A 17,829-nucleotide genomic window follows, 5' to 3' on the forward strand; every position below is an offset into this window, starting at 1 on the left:
ACACTGATATATGTGGCCCTTTTGATGTTCCCTCTTGGGGTGGTGAAAAATATTTTATTACCTTTATCGATTATTTCTCACGCTACGGTTATCTATATTTACTGCATGAAAAGACTCAATCAGTGGATATCCTTGAGATATTCATTAATGAGGTAGAAAGACAGTTAAATAGAAAAGTTAAAGTGGTGAGATCTGATAGAGTTGGTGAATATTATGGTAAATTTAATGAAAATGGACAATGTCCAGGTCCATTTGCAAAGTTCCTTGAAAGTCGTGGCATTTGTGCGCAATACACAATGCCAGGTACACCTCAACAGAATGGTGTAGCTGAAAGACGGAATCGTACTCTTATGGAAATGGTTAGAAGTATGCTAAATAATTGTACTGTACCTTTATCATTATGGATGCATGCATTAAAGACTGCTGCATATTTACTTAATAAGGTTCCTAGTAAGGCAGTTCCTAAGACCCTTTATGAACTGTGGACGGGAAGGAAACCTAGTCTGAGGCATCTTCATGTTTGGGGTTGCCCAGCGGAAGTAAGGATATATAACGGTTAGTGGATTTTTCATAGGATATCCTGAAAAGTCAAAAGGGTACAGATTTTATTGTCCTAGCCATAGTACGAGAATTGTTGAGTCTGGTAATGCTCAGTTTATTGAAAATGGCCAAATTAGTGGGAGCAGTGAACCATGTAAAGTGAATGTGCAAGAGATTCAGATTGAAAATCCAACTCAGATGGATTTTCCTAATGTCTCTTCTTCGGTTGTTGTGTGTATCACGGTTTAACAACATGGTTGAACAATAAAACAACATTCCGAACCCACAAAATGACCATATAAATGATGAACCAGCAAATAATGAACAATTCACGAATGATCAAATGGTTTCACAAGAAATAGCATTACGGAGGTCACAAAGGCAAAGAAGGCCAGCTATTTCCAGTGATTATGTGGTTTACTCACTTGAGCATGAATGTGAATTGAACATTGATAAGGATCCAGTCTCTTTCCAGAAAGCCATGAAATGTGATAATTCTGAAAAGTGGTTTAATGCCATGAAGGAAGAAATGCAATCAATGAGTGACAATCAATTCTGGGATTTAGTCGAGTTGCCTGAGGGGTCAAACCAAGTTGGTTGTAAATGGGTTTTTAAGACCAAACGGGACTCTAAGGGCAACATTGAAAGATATAAGGTCAGACTTGTTGCTAAAGGTTACACTCAGAAGGATGGCATTGATTATAAAGAGACCTTTTCTCCAATTTCCAAAAAGGACTCTTTAAGAATTATTTTGGCTTTGGTGGCTCATTATGATCTAGAGCTTCACCAAATGGATGTAAAGACAGCCTTTCTTAATGGTGACTTAGAGGAGTAAGTATATATGGACCAACTAGAGGGGTTTGTGGTCACAGGAAAGGAAAACTTGGTGTGTAAGTTAAAGAAGTCAATATATGGACTGAAGCAAGCTTCCCGTCAATGGTATCTTAAGTTCAATAATACCATCACTTCATATGGTTTTATAGAAAACATTGTTGATCAGTGTATTTATATGAAGGTCAGTGGGAGCAAGCTCATTATGTTAGTCCTATATGTTGATAACATTCTTCTTGCTGTGAATGATGTTGGGTTGTTGCATGATGTAAAGGGTTTTCTCTCTAAGAACTTTGAAATGAAAGATATGGGAGAGGCATCCTTTGTGATTGGAATAGAAATATTCCGTGATAGATCACAAGGACTGTTAGGATTGTCTCAAAGAGCTTACATTGATAAGGTATTAGAGAGATTCAAAATGGAAAAATGCTCCGCAGGAATAGTTCCAATTCAGAAAGGAGATTAGTTCCAATTCAGAAAGGAGATAGGTTCAGCGAAATGCAATGTCCTAAAAATGATTTGGAACGCAAAGAGATGGAGTCTATTCCATATGCGTCAGTGGTTGGGAGCTTAATGTATGTTCAGATATGTACTCGACCGGATATTAGTTTCGCCGTAGGAATGTTAGGGCGATATCAAAGTAATCCCGGGATGGACCATTGAAAAGCTGCAAAGAAAGTACTTAGGTATTTGCAAGGCACTAAGGATCATATACTCACTTATAGAAAGTCCAACCATCTAGAACTGGTGGGATACTCGGATTCAGACTATGCCGGTTGTGTAGATTCGAGAAAGTCTACATTTGGCTACTTGTTTCTTCTAGCCGGAGGAGCAGTATCATGGAAAAGTGGAAAGCAGTCTGTCATTGCTACTTCCACTATGGAGGCTGAATTTGTGGCATGCTTTGAGGCCACTGTTCATGCATTGTGGTTGCGGAACTTTGTTTCAGGTCTAGGCATTGTCGATAGTATAGCTAGACCGTTGAGAATTTACTGTGATAATTCTGCAACTGTCTTCTTCTCTAAGAATGATAGTTAAGGGTGCGAAGCACATGGATTTAAAGTACCTATCTGTGAAAGAAGAAGTGCAAAAACACAAAGTGTCAATTGAGCATATCGGTACTGATCTAATGATAGCGGATCTGCTAACTAAAGACTTACCGCCCAAAATCTTCACTGGCCATGTTGATAGGATGGACATTATAGATAAGTCCTTGTTAGCATGATGTTTAAACTTGTATATATATATATATATATATATATATATATACATATGGTTGTTTTGCTCATATTATTGTGACACTTGGAAATTCAATTAAAGATGTGTTTTGCTTATTTATGTGTTATCCACATTATAGATGTATACAATAATGGTTTGAGTGAGATAACAATAACAGTTGATTGTAACAATGTATTGATTGTTGAATAGTTTCTCCACTAAAGTTTTATGAATTGAAGTGGTCTGTGATATATGGAAGGAATCATGTCGTTCAATGACTTGTGACCGCCATAATCCGATCATCTTAATTCAAATTAAGGTAAACATGATAGACTCAAGAAATGCACATGGGCCAAGTGGGAGATTGTTAGATTATTTTAATAATCTGTATGTGGCCCATGTGATTAAAGGGCTGGTTCTAATTAAGGTGGCCTAAGATGATGGTTATTGGGCTTAATGGATAAGAGCCAGTTAGGGTTTTAATACCCTTCCTCTGCCTTATAAAAGATAAAAGAATCAACATATTAGGGTTAACACAGACACAAGAGAGTGTGACGGCTCCCTCAAACACAGAGCTCATAAAAGAAACTCCCGCAGCTGTTGATTATTCTTTAACCATTAAGAGAGCACTTACGGACAAAAGGCCAGAGTGAAGAAACATAGATCTGTTGTTACAGTGAGAATCGAATTGTCCCAACGAGGTAACCCATAAGATAGATCTGTTGTTATGGATCAAGGTACGCTTCTGATTATTGTATATTCTTGTCAAACGAATTCTATGAACAATAGATCTTGGCTATATTAAAGATTATTTAACATAGAGAGCATTTTCCAAAAAGTCTTTCCATTTTTCTGACGTGGCAATTAAGAAGAGCAATCTACATTTGCATTGGAGATGCTCTTACTCCTCCAAACGCGATTTAATGCACGCTCCTCTTATCCTACATGGCGAGAAGCATGGCTATTGAAGGATTTTTAATATAGAGTCACACGATAGAACCCCCATAAAGTTCAGGGGCCACTAGGAGAAACATCGATAGTTCAGAAGCAATTTGTGCATTAGGTCAAATAAAAAAATAAATACTAATACGAGAACAAATAATATAATTTTATAATTTTAAATTCTTGATTACTATTATTATCATCATCATATAATTATATAACAATTTATTATATTAAAACAAATATTATAGTTTCGTTTGGGCTTTATATATTTTTATATAAAAAGACTCCTCAATACTCTATTTTGATAATGAAGATTAAAATCTTGATTATTTTAATAGAATCTTAATAATTTTAAGCTCCAAAATCTATTAACTCCAATGGATTAAAAATAAATAAGCCTCAAAATAATTAATTAATTAAGCTTTTAAATGTTTAAAATTTGTACAACTAATAAGCAAATTGAAACCAACAAATTCAATCAAATTTAATCCTAAAACAAATTGAATGAAATATAATAGAACATTTCATCCACTTGAGTACATAAATTAAGGTAAATAAAATAAGCTTAAAAAATAATTCAAGTTTAGGTTTAATTTAAAACCGAATCGGATGAAAGGTTGAATCAAATAACATATATCCATAAAGTCCTTGCTTTCAAACTACATTGAACTAACTTAAACTTGAAACTTTCAGTAAACGCTCTAATTTACATAATATACAATATACCTAGTAAGAAGGATCCCAATAGATATAAGTTTGTAATGAGTGCATGAAATATTTGTAATCAATTTTCGCAGCATCCCATTTTCGCTTTATTATTTTCCAAAACATGATATATTTATCTTCCATTTTACATCATTAAGTTAAAACCAACCTATTGAATTCCATTTGCATATTAAAATCATCATTCAATAAATTCAATAAAAGCTAATTACTGATCTACGGGTTATGACTCAGTTGATAATTTAGGCTGCGTACGTGAAAAAGGCTTTCGAATTCGATTCCTACTAAATGCATCTGTAGGAATAAGCGATCCATAGTAATAGAGTCCAGATACCGATGATTTATATATAAAAAAAAAGAAGCTAATTACTGCTTGATATATATATATATATATATATATATATATATATATATATATATATATATATATATATATATAATTCAATAGCACAATATATCGATATTCACACTTGTAGATGTAAGAATAAATCGTAAAGTAGAGACACAAGTCAATTCATTGTTTTTCATCCAATGGACCAACAACATTAGAAATTACCTCTCAGATTCAAAGTTTTAGGTACTCTAGTAAATCGTCCCCCCTCTCTTGCTTGGTTTCCAATATTGTAAGAAGCAATTACCTGTAGAATATAAATTATATGATAACAAATTTTATGAACAAATATAGCAAATACATTACAAGGTAAGGGAAAAAGTTTTGTAAATTGCGATAAAGAGAAATACTGATTTATTCTTAGCAATAATAACATATCCTCCAGATTAATTATATCGAGATTGCATTTTATTTTTTGCAATAACAATAATATCAGAAACCCTAACTATTAGAGTGATATTATGAATAGTAATTAAAAAGGGAAAACATTTATAAATTTGTCAGAAAGAGCCTCATTGAACGGAGATGAAAATACAAAAGATTTCTAGAAGCAAAAATGAGATTATGGATACAAAATATAAGAAAAAAGTACCAACTCAGCTTTCTAAAATTTTTTTTTTCTTTAAAATTTTATATATACTAGATGGAAGCCCGCGCATTGCGTAGGTTGTTTCAAAAGTTGCTTTGTTTTACATATAAAAATAAATATTTATAAAAAAATATTACAATTAAAAAGAAGAAATAAAAAATTGTAAAATATCTAAGTATAGACTAAAACAGGGTGAATGCATACAATATAAAATTCCTAGACAATAAGCATTAGTTAAATTGTTGTTGCAAATAAGCCAATAGTCAAAGAACAAAAAATACAATAATAATAAAGATATAAAAATATAAAAATAGATAATTATTATGAATGGATCGACACAAAAATAAAGTTAACCTATACAATTTAAAATAAAAAATATTTGAAAATTTAAATATAAATATGGATAATTATTTTGAATAAATACCAATTTTAAACTTTAAAGTAAAAAAAAATATATATATCTTAAGTGATCTAATAAAAAAAAGAAAAAAAATTCTAAATTTAAAGTTTAAAAATAGATATAGATAATTATTGTTAATGTATATTAATTTTAAAATATAATTATTAAATATAATTTTAATTTAGATAACAAAATTAAAAATTAAATGTTAAGAATATCATTTTAAATATAAATTGGTAAGATATTTAAATTTATTTTTAATTTAGTAGATCTTATCTTATAAATTTCTTTTATTATTTTGAATGTATTTATATTTATTGATTTTAATATTTTTTTTTTGAATCAAGTACATAAATGTCTATTTTGATATATAACTAAAGAGATTTCTCTTTAATCTTCTACCTGGAAAGCAAAACAAATAAAAGAAATTACATAATAATAAATAAATAAATAAATAAATAAACAATTAAAGACTCACATTTCATTCATAAGTATAAAAACTATACAGACAAATTGAAAAAGTTATTACTAAATATACTCAACATCATATAACTGATTGTACAAAGGTCAAAAATAAAAAGATATTTTGCTAAAAGGTCCTATTTATCAATTCTATTTCTTTATTCCTATTTTTGCTTCTATCTCCACTTCTTCCTGCATGAAAAAGAGAAAAAAAAAATCATAAAATTGATATTACCTTAGTTAAAGAAGAATAGACGGTGATATATATTGATTAAAGTTGCTATTATTGTCCTTTTAAAATTCAAAATTTGAAAAACAACAATAACAATACTTCTCAAAATAAAAAATAATAAATAAAAGTTTAAAATTTTGTATAGCATAATCAAAATCCAAAAAATTGAAAACAAAATAATTTAAGGAAACAAGAAAAAAAATAAGAAGAAAAACATTACGAAAAAAATCATTGAAATTGAGAAGTACGTATAGATATGTGTATGTAGCTATATATATATAGATAATAAAAAGATTCAAAAGTTTAAAATTTTTAAATTTAAGTCCAAATACATAAAAAATCCACTGAACTTTAAAGAAAAAAAAATCCTATTGCATCATGAAGTTTCTGAATGACTTATCATATCCTTACAGTTATAAAAATCAATAACTTTTTACAACTCACGTAACGATCCTAAAACAACTATAAGAGCGTGTATACACGCTCATAAAACGACATCTTCTTTTCCTTCTTCGTCTCCTTCTCTCATCTCTTTGTTATTTTTCATGATTCTCTCTCTCTCTCTCTCTCTCTCTCTCTCTCTCTCTCTCTCTTGTTGCTCTTTTTCTCTTTAGCTATCCCTGCTAAATCCACATGGTCAAGGATTCATGCAAGTCAAATCGAAATGGAGGACTCAAATAAGGGCATTTGTGTATAAGTCACAGTTGATTAATAAAATAGAGAAGACAAAGAAGATAGGTGAAATTCCAGTAGCAGTTTATTGTTTTTTATCCATCCGTGTTTGTTTTATTTTTTTTTATTTTTTTATTTTTTTATTTTTTTTTTCGATCTACTTCTCATCTCCTTTATCTTATTTGAAAAGGGGGCAATCCCTTCTTGTATATGTCCTCCTTGCTTTTTATGACTCTGTTTCTAAATCAAGTTTAGTTTTTCTTCGATTTGGAGAAAATTTTTTCTTTAATTTTGTTATTTGTAAATTATTAATATATGAAGATATTTTAAAAATAATTTTGGAAGAAAGTGGACAAAATAAAATCCTACATTATTGTCTTACCTTTTGGTGTAACTATAGTTATAAGAAGCTTCTTCTTCTTCGTACGATTTCCTGCAATTGAAGCATGATGCTATGGCTTTTGATTATACAATTTATTTTTTCAATGAAAACTTGCAAATTTAGAGAAAATTTTCAACCGTAATGTTAATTTTCATATTAAGATTGAATGAATAATAAATCAACTAGTATTTTTTATTTGGATCCACTTATTTAATTTGAAATTAAAAACTTTATACTCTAGATTTATTTGGAAGTTTTGGTAAAAGGGAATGAAATTACAGAGAACGTTGAAAGATATACTGGTGGTGGGTGGATTGGAGAAGGAAAGGAAGTTAAAGGATAAAAAAGACTTGTTAGTTTTATTTTTTTATTAGTTAAATGTCATCTAAGCCTTTTGTTCTTTTTATTCTATTCTTCCTCCTTAGGAGCTTGATTTTCACGTTGGGCCTTAAGGTATTTAAATAGAACAAAATTGACCACTACATGTAGATAAGTGGTCCCTGTAAAATTAAGAGTGCTGCCAGGATTTTTCTTTGAAAGTTCGGCCGGGAGGGGGGCAATATATATATATATATATATATATATATATATATATATATATATATATATATATATGCTTAAAAATTATTAGGAATTAGAAAATTTGCGAAAAAAGATAAAATGAAATGCTAAGCTAAAAGAGTGTCGACTTAGCTTTTTGATTTTTTTTTTTTTTTTTTTTGCTTCAGGATTGTATATGCAGATAGTAACACTTTCATCCTATTTTTTTCTTTATTATTATTGTAATCCAGGAAAAACCTAACAAAATCAAGCATCTACACCCAAACAACACGTCTTCCCATACATCCAAACTTAACTTAGTATGTTAAGTGAAAAAGCTAGTAAAACAGTACATTATTATGAACCTCCCCATGAGATAAGAGGATGGTTACAAGGTAAAATCAAATCCTATTAAAAAAGGAGTTGTTGCCCCTACTCCTTTTTTGGCCAAACCATCTACAAAGTGGTTCCTAACTCGAATCACAAGATTAAAAGAGACAATGCTTAGAGAACTCATCATTGTATCTAACATATTAAAATGCTCAAACCATTTCAAAGGGCGTTTGTCCCTTTAAGTAATCCATCAAATAACATTTTTAGAATCAGATTAAAAAAAATTATTGGATTATTCTTAAGATTTGAAGAGTGAAATACCTCAACAGCTTTGAAGACTGTTAAAAGCTCAGCCTCATTCGAGTCAAGAATACCCGCACTTTTAAAGAACAAACATAAAATAGACCCTTCATTATTTCTATGTACTTATCCAAATTCTGCAGGACCAGGCTTCCCTGTAGAAGACCCATCAATGTTGAATTTTAAAGCTCCAATAGGCTGGGGATTCCTAGAAAACTAAAGATTTTTGAATACCATTATTCATGGGATCTAGCCAACTACTTTTACATACCAAAATGGGGAGGGATAACTAATTATGAATAGAGTAGGGAATGGAAAGATACTTATCTTTTAGAAGCTCAAAACTACGAATCTTAATAATATCAACCAAAGAGTTTTTTTTTTTTTTTTTTTTTTTTGAAGTTAAAATGGGAAATATTTTATTATGAAATCAAGAAATCAAGTAGAACAGGAGGTGGTATAGAATCCTAAACCCCCAAGCCAGCTTCGGAATGTGTTCCAATTGCTAACATATGTGCAGCCACATTTGCAGATCTATAAACAAAATTACATTTAGCGACTGGTATCTCAGACAAAAGAGATCTGCAGTCCTGAATTATCAAACTAAAAGCAGACGAATCATTTGTAGAAACATTGTTGATGGCATTGGCAATTGACTGAGAGTCAGTTTCCAACCAAAATATAATTCCATCCGTGATCCTTGATCCAGCTCAAAGCTTCTCGCACGGCGATGGCCTCCGCCACCGTAGCATTGAAAAACCCTGGAAATCTCCACACTTTGCTAGCAATAAACTCAGAGGCTGAATTCCTAACTATTGTGCCAATACCCACATAACCAATAGCCACTCCAGTTGAAGCATCTATGTTCACTTTTAACCAATTAAACGGAGGTGGAGTCCATGTACGATCAAAGGTGACTGGAGAAGGAGCTACCAAACGATGAAGCTGAGCATCCTTCCATGCTCGCAAAACACCCGTAGCTAGTAGAATTACCGCCCCTGGATTCCTATTTCTTTGACGCCATACCATATCATTCCTAGTGACCCATAATGCCCAACACACCATAGAAATATAATTCAAGTTCTCCAAAGTGGATGACGATGAGGCTTGCTGAAACCACTCCCCAAAAGATGTAGCTGAAGACCACCGATACCCAAGATGGGAAAGAGTCCAAACCTGTCTTGAAAAAGGGCAGTTGATAAGAATATGAAGAGTTGTTTCAGAGTGTCTAAGACATAGAGGGCAAATATCTTGAATGTCCATCCTTCGAGAGCGTAAATTCCTCCTACAAGGTAGAACATCACATACGACACGCCAAATGAAATTAAGTGCTTTGGGAGGAATCTTCATCTTCCACAGTCGAGCCTAACTTAGAGAAGACATAAAATTTGATGCAAGAGGATTATGCAAAAGTAACCTGTAACCACTCTTGACTATGTAAGTACCTTTTGCATCAAATTTCCAACAAACCCGATCATCTCCCATTTGATTGCTTAAAGGAATAGAGAGGATACGAGCAACATCTCTTTCATTAAATAATCGTCTAATCCGCTCGACATCCCATCTTCTGTGCGCAATAAGATCCGAAACCAAGAGAGCAATACTATTTAGTGGTCTGGGAGTGGAGATAAAAGAACACTCTTCATCAGACAGCCAAGGAGAATCCTAAATAAATATGTTGGAACCACTACCAACCCGCAAATATAGTCCTTTTTGGATCAAACTCTTTGACCCCCAAATGCTTCGCCAAACATAGCTTGGATTTGAGCCGAGATCAGCTTCCAGATAACTACAATTCGAAAAATACTTACTTTCAAAACGCGTGCAGCCAATGAATCCGGGCTTGCCATAAGCTTCTAGCCCTGTTTACCCAGAAGAGCTATATTAAATTCATGAGTTTTTCGAAATCCAAACCCTCCGAATAACTTTGGGATGGCCATTTTGTCCCAAGCAAGCCAATGAATGCCCTGAGAATAATTCCGCCCACTACCCCACCAGAAGCGATTCATGATACGTTCTAATTCTGTATAGAAAGTCTTAGGTAATAAGAAATGACTCATAAGATAATTAGGTAAAGCCTGAAGAATCGTTTTTAACAGGACTTCTCTTCCCGCACGGGAAAGAGACTTGAGTTCCCATGAGTTTAAACGCTTCCACATTCGATCCTTTATATAATTAAAGACCTCTCTTCGATTCCGCCCCATATGTGATGGTAGACCCAAGTAAGAACCTAAAGTATCCTTCTCTGTAACTTGAAGTAAGGAACATATTTGGTATCTGGAGTGCCGAGGGGTATTAGTGCTAAAAGTAATTGAAGACTTGTTGAAATTTATCTGCTGACCTGATTCTGCCTCATACATAGCCAAAATATGTTTGAGAGATTGTGATTCCTGAATTGAAGCCTTCAAAAACACCAAACTGTCGTCGGCGAAAAATAGATGAGATATTAATGGGCCACCCCGAAAAACTTGAAAACCACTCAGAGCACCATGCTGAGTAGATATCCGAATCATGTTTGATAAGCCTTCAGCACAGATGATGAACAAGTATGGGGATAAAGGGTCTCCCTGTCGCAAACCCTAGTGGGAAGAATGGGCCCAAGCTCTCTGTTATTTTGCAAAATCCAGTACTTAACTGAAGTTAGACTAGACATGATAAGATTAATCCATAGAGCATTAAAACCCAAATTAGCTAGTATCTGCCGAAGAAAGGACCACTCCATTTTGTCGTATGCTTTGCTGATGTCCATTTTGACGGCTGCAGAAAAATCAGAACCCCTAGTTTTCTTGTGAAATGCATGTAAAGCTTCAAAAGCAACAATACAATTATCCTGAATATTCCTGCCCGCAACAAAGGCACACTGGCTTTCTGAAATCAGGAGCGGAAGAATAGTGCAAAGACGATTTGCAAGCATCTTTGTAATGATTTTTAATAGAATATTGCAAAGGGCAATCGGTCTCAAATCAGACATAGACTCGGGGGATGATGTCTTATGAATCAAAACCAAACCAGTCACATTCAGATGATCAGGGATAGACCCGCTGTGAATTATCTCGATACAATTCTGAGCAATATCATTACCTATAACATCCCAGTAGCCTTGGTAGAAGCCGGGATTGAAACCGTCAAGACTTGGGGCTTTGTCGGCCTTTATGTCAAACACAGCTACCCGAACATCCTCAATTGAGTAAGGAGCTAACAAGAACTCATTTTGTTCCTCAGTGAGAACAGGCTGAATAAGATCGGAAACCAATGTAGAGGTGCAATTCTGGGAAGCAAACATATTAGTAAAGTAACGTACCATGAGGTCCTCTAACCCGGAATTCAAGTGACACCAGTTTCCAGATTCATCCCTTAGAGCAGAAATTCAGTTTTGTTGTTGTCGGGCTGTAGCACTTCGATGGAAGAAACGAGTATTAGCATCACCTTCCCGTAACCAGAACTCTTTGGCACGTTGTTTCCAAAAAATTTCCCTTTGTAACAATAATTCCTGATACCTGTTCTTCGCCTCCAAAAACAGGACATTATCTCCTACGGTACGAGAACCTCTTGTAGCAACCATGACAGCCATGCAAGTCGCAAATTCACCTTTCTGATAATGGCGAAGTTCTTCCCCCCAAATCTCAAGGAGTGCTCTGCACCGAGAAAGCCTTTCATCGAAAGCCAAATTCACCGTCTCTAACCAACAACCCATAATTAGATTCTTACAAGCAGCCTCCCTCCTCTAGCTATTCTCGAAATGGAATCGTCTAGCTTGAGCCCAAGGCACAAAGTGACGTAGTTCAAGGTAGATCGGGAGATGGTCGGATGAAGATTTATCAAGAACCATAGCTCGGGCTTGAGAGAATTTTCGTCGCTAAGAGTTAGTGGCCAAAATACGATCAAGTTTTTCCTCAATTAAATTGCCACTAATGTGACCATGTTCCCAAGTGAAGGCATAACCAGACATAGGAAAATCATGCAGATGTGCATCTGAGATAGCAGCTTGGAATCCCCGAATAAGATGATTAGGATGAGGTCTTCCCCCTCTCTTTCAGACGAAGCAAGAATATCATTGAAGTCGCCTAAACACAGCCAAGGCAAATCACTGTGAGAAGCTAAAACACGAAGTAACTGCCAAGAATTATTTCTTCTGTTTCTATTTGGCTCACCATAAAAGCCTGTAAGCTGCGAAACACCAAAATGGGGCAAATCCACTTTAACATCTATATATCTAGAACAGGAACTAATAAGATTAATTGACGAAACACCTTTCCATAGTAATGCCAAACCGCCGCTATGGCCAACACAGTCAACACTAACAAAACCATCATAATTTAATAAAGTCTTTATTTCTGCAATTTTATTCGAATGACAAAGGGTCTCAATAAGAAAAATAAAATTTGGCTTCTTATCATTTATAATGTCCCGTAAAGTACGTACTGCTGGTGGGTTGCCAAGCCCACAATAGTTCCAACTGATGGTACTCATGTCTTGCGGTGGGTCTGACTCACAGAACCCGCCAATGGCCCATTTTTTGAAATTGAAGTAATGCCCAAAACAGTTGGAATATCATCATGCAACATGGTAGGCGCAAGGTCCGTTCGTTTCCTTTTTGGGTCTACCATGATAATTTCAAAACTATCAACTAATGTTGGGTCCACATTTGAAATGTTCCCTGCTGACTCATCCACTATAGGAGCATATTCATCTCCGCAAATCATGCCCTCTAAAACAACCATATCTCCTTTCTGATTTGAATTTTGAAAGCTTCGGTCATTAGTGGCTTTTTCAAAACCATCATCATGAGTAGTCGTATCCCAGGACCCACCTGTCTCCTCCCTCAACCACCGTTTACCGATTCGCAGGCTTCGCCGGTTAGAAACTTGAATTTCTGGACCAAACTTTCTGACCAACGAAACACTTCCTTCGTTCAAGAGCTTACGGCAGAATGGTTCAGTGTGCCCAAGGAAACCACATAGAAAACATATACTGGGTAATCTTTCATATGCCAGTGTGGGATAGAACCAATTTCTAGCCTTTGTACAGAGCTTCAGTGTTTGTCGGATGGGATTATGGACATCATGTAAATATTTTAATCTCATATAGGATCGTCTTGGCCCTGTAAAATTATTGGGATCGGACTCTAGAAAAGAACCAAGTTCGTTGCCCAAACGAACTGCCACTCTTTCAGTCATAAATGTAACATCCCTTTCCGGTCCACCCGTTAACCCGAATGAATCGAGCCGAGATGCTACAATCTGGTTAAACTTATATCCTGTCATGCTGATATCACCCTGTATGCGAGATATGAATATAAAACACTCCCAATTAAAATATCAGACTTCCAATATCTCCAACTAATCATCATAACACAACAACACTTTATATAGATAGTCATAACTGTATAAATCCTCAATAGCATTTAATATTCAGCAATTAATAGCATTCATGATCTATCTCAAGTCTTTATGACCTAATCGTACCAACTATAGTAAAATATTTCATATTCAATCATTTCCTCCAAATACTTACACCAAAATAATTACATGCTTCAATTATATTTCCAATTACAGAAGCTCTAACAAATGGAAAAATTATACATGCCATAAATCTTAATACATGCCATAATTCTTACTATTACAACTCTCAATCTACTATGACCCAATTAGTCACTTCTGTTTTGAACGTACTCCTCAAGTCTTCAAGTACCAACCACGATCTTCAACCTACGCGTGATAAAAATCGACGCGCTGAGTATAAAACTCAGTGGTTCTCATAATTCACATACTAAACAAAGTGCGATGGCAACTAACTTAAAATACAAGTTTCATAAAGCATGGATACTCCTAGAATCAGTAAATTTCAACATAAATGTCTCTTTATAGCAACGAATAAACTTCTAATTCATAAACATCAATAATTGAGTTCTAATTTTCTCATAACTCCTTTACATGAACCTTAAATCACACATTATGATTCTATCATGATCTTACCTGCTATTCATTGTGTTGTATGAATGAAATCAATAAACATGTAAGAATACATAACAGTCTATGTTCATTGTCTTACTTGCTATTCATTATGCTCTATGATTTATGCACTTTTAGTCACATCATATAAGTTATGATTAATAACATCTCATGACTGTATGGCTCCTTAAAGATTCAATAAATACACTTGTAAGCATATATAGCATTATACTTTCATGATCTTACCTGATGTTCTTTATGCTGTATGAATTCTGCAACTTTGAGTAAACTCAGTGAATATCACAATGAATAAAGAAATATATAAGCACACACATATATAGAAATAAACATGTACTCACATATGGAATGTACGCACACATATCATGATACTTTCATTTTACCTTGATAATCTTTCTTGTTGTTTAGTATACTGTATGATTCATGCAATGTTATGTTAAGATATCTGTATGGCTCCATAAGGTTATAGTGAAACCGAAGTGATAAGAAAAACTGTATGAAACTGGATAAAACTGTATGCTTGGCTGCTATGGCCTGTATAATCATATCCACTCAACGGCCTGTAGCCGGAGTACCAAACTGTATGGGGCGCAGATCTGCTATTCTATGTCGCGACATAGCCTTATCTACATGGTTTCTACCTAACCTCGATGGAGCATATTAATGGAATGCCAATAGATAAACAAAAGCAAAGTAACTGTGTCATGTTATTTTCACACCATTTGCATGCTTGCATTTTGTGTTTATACATGTGTTCATGTTGTCTTTTTGCTTTAAAATGGTTGAAGACATACAAGTTGAGAAAAGGAAATACAATTGCATAGAATTCATAAGTTCATACACCATTTCACATCACTTCACAATTGCATAGAATACAATTACAAGTTGTGCTTACCTCATTTCACATCATTTGCATGCTTGCATGTTGTTTGGATACATGATTTAATGTTGTATTTTTGTTGTAAAATGATTGGAGGCATACAAAGTGAGCAAAGGAATCCAATTGCATAGAAAAAGAAGTCCAAAAGTGCACGAAAACACAAGTCGCGAGCGCGCCTTGCAAAGTCGCGAGCGCGTAATGCACATCTGAAGGTCAGTGAGTTTCCAGGTGAAAGTCGCGAGCGCGTAAATGCAAGTCGCGAGCGTGTACAGTGCAAAATGAGAGACAGTGAGGTCCCAGGCCAAATTCGCGAGCGCGCGATGAAGGTCGCGAGTGCTTACAGGCCAAGGGCCAAGTCGCGAGCGCGCACTTGCAAGTCGCGAGCGCGAGAAGTGCCAAATGAGAGGCAGTGAGGTTGCGAGCACAAGTCGCGAGCGCATAAATGCAAGTCGCGAGCGTGTACAGTGCAAAATGAGAGTCAGTGGCGAGCTCTTCATGCAATTCGCGCGCGCATCGCGTTTTCCAGCCTGCACTGTCTGTACTCTTTTGGTCATATCTCTCAATATACAACTCCGATTTGAATGATTCAAAAACCCATGTAAAGCTAACACATAGAGGAACAAATAACTCTTCTATGACACTTCCTAATTCCATCATTAAATGGGGTCAAAATCAAGATGAAGTTACTAGTCAAATTTCCAGCAAGCCCTGTTTCAACATAAACTCAATATTTACTTCATTTATTCACTTCCTCCCCTGTTTTCTCACCATTACCAGTCCTCCCACTCAACATGAAGCAACATTATCTCATTAACAACACACCACACAATTTCTCATGCAAAGAAAATGGTAAATATAAAGAGATATCACACCTTCACTTAACAAGCTTGGAATCTTCTTCTTAGCTTCCTTTTTCTTCTACCTTGAGCTCACCTCTCCTATACATGAGAATTCTTATGAATCATCTAAAAATATCACCAAATGATTCAAGTATGAAATTCAAGAAGGTTTACTTACTTGGATAGAATAGAAGTTGAATTAATGTTTAACTCCCATTAAACTCTTCACCACCATTAAACGTGATGGAGAAAGGAAAATTTAAGAGGAAAGTAGAGGAAGAAGATGAAGATAAGGATGAAGAAATGAAAATGAAATGGCATCCACGGGTAGTCTCTAGAATGTCATTGATTTTTATATGAAAATTACCAAATGGTACCTCAAGTGTCAAAATGGTACAACTTAATACCTCAACTTTATACTTTAGTGAAATAAAGTCCTAATCCTTATACTTTGATCTTTTTGTTTCCTTCAAGTAAGTCCACTTCTTTTCCTTATTTCAAGTACATCCCATTCTAGCCCACTCTAGAATCTAATGGATCGAACCGGGTTTTGGATCAGCCCGACTCGACTCTAAGCAACGACTTGATTCAATAGAAAAATGGGACGTTACAATAAACCCCTCATCAAGTTTGTGAATCTAGACCTAGAAAGGAGTTTCAAATAGAGGGATTTCAGACAAAGTAATATTACCTTCAACTCTACCGAGAATCAAAAGTTGATTGTTAAAGGTCCATGGTGCCATATCAATAACTCTGTCCACGTCCACCTTTGTGATAAAATTGAAAACGGTAAAACCCATTCCCCTCCTCATTGACTGAAATTCCCATGAAAGGCCTCCATAGGGAAGCAAGGGTTTGTTTCATAGCCTGGAAGTTAATAGTTTTATCGGTAAGAAAATGTCCTACTAGACAAAGAGAATTGTCAAAACCTGTAGAGAGCTCTTCGTCCTCTTCAAAAACTAGTCCATCTTCTTCCTCACCATTGACTGATAATTTAGCCATCTCCACAGAAATGTGTTTATCATCAGCCATGAGAAAAACTTGTTAATGACAAGACCAAAACCAGAAGAACTCTCTAGGAAGAGAGACGAAACAATTTCATAACTGTTAATTAAAATCACTCTTTCTGCATTAAAGACTTGTAATCACACCAACTTTTTAAAGTAGACACAAAAGGTTAGAAAATTTATAATTTTCTGGAAAGGAACGAGAAGTAGTTTTCAATATCCAAGTCTGAATGTTGCCGGAAAATTTGGCCGGGGGAGGCGCGACGTTGAGATAAAGCACACATAGAAAATAAGGAGGATGCCAAGAGCGGTTGTTCAGCAGCTTTCAGTGGTGGTTTTAGCCGAAAAAATCATCAAAAAATAATAGTGCAGAGAGAAGAAAATGGAGAGGAGAAGGTAGGCTAGTTGGTGGCGGCGCAGATGCCAGCGTTGCACAAAGAGCACTGTTTAAGCTGTGATGAGTAACAAACACAAAGACTACTATTTGAATACTGAGGGGAGATGACAAATAATAAAAGTGGTGGCTGAGCTAAACAAGTAGAGGTTTGGGGGCGACGTTAAGAATGAGCATGCCAA

At 34.8% G+C, this 17,829-nt stretch overlaps 1 protein-coding gene across 1 annotated transcript; it reads right to left on the bottom strand.

The window, feature by feature from the left end:
- Positions 1-9,221: 9,221 nt before the first annotated feature.
- LOC149493727 (uncharacterized) lies at positions 9,222-11,071 on the bottom strand. The gene is made up of 3 exons (XM_089726319.1): positions 10,473-11,071; positions 10,029-10,125; positions 9,222-9,923 (listed from the first exon to the last, which is right to left on the bottom strand). Exons 1-3 carry the CDS (start codon positions 11,069-11,071, stop codon positions 9,222-9,224), a joined length of 1,398 nt encoding a protein of 465 aa, XP_089582445.1.
- Positions 11,072-17,829: the final 6,758 nt, after the last annotated feature.

The sequence above is a fragment of the Jatropha curcas genome, chromosome 9 (assembly GCF_041381405.1).
Source record: "Jatropha curcas cultivar XTBG-Jc1 chromosome 9, XTBG_Jcur_1.0, whole genome shotgun sequence".
Lineage (NCBI taxonomy): Eukaryota > Viridiplantae > Streptophyta > Magnoliopsida > Malpighiales > Euphorbiaceae > Jatropha > Jatropha curcas.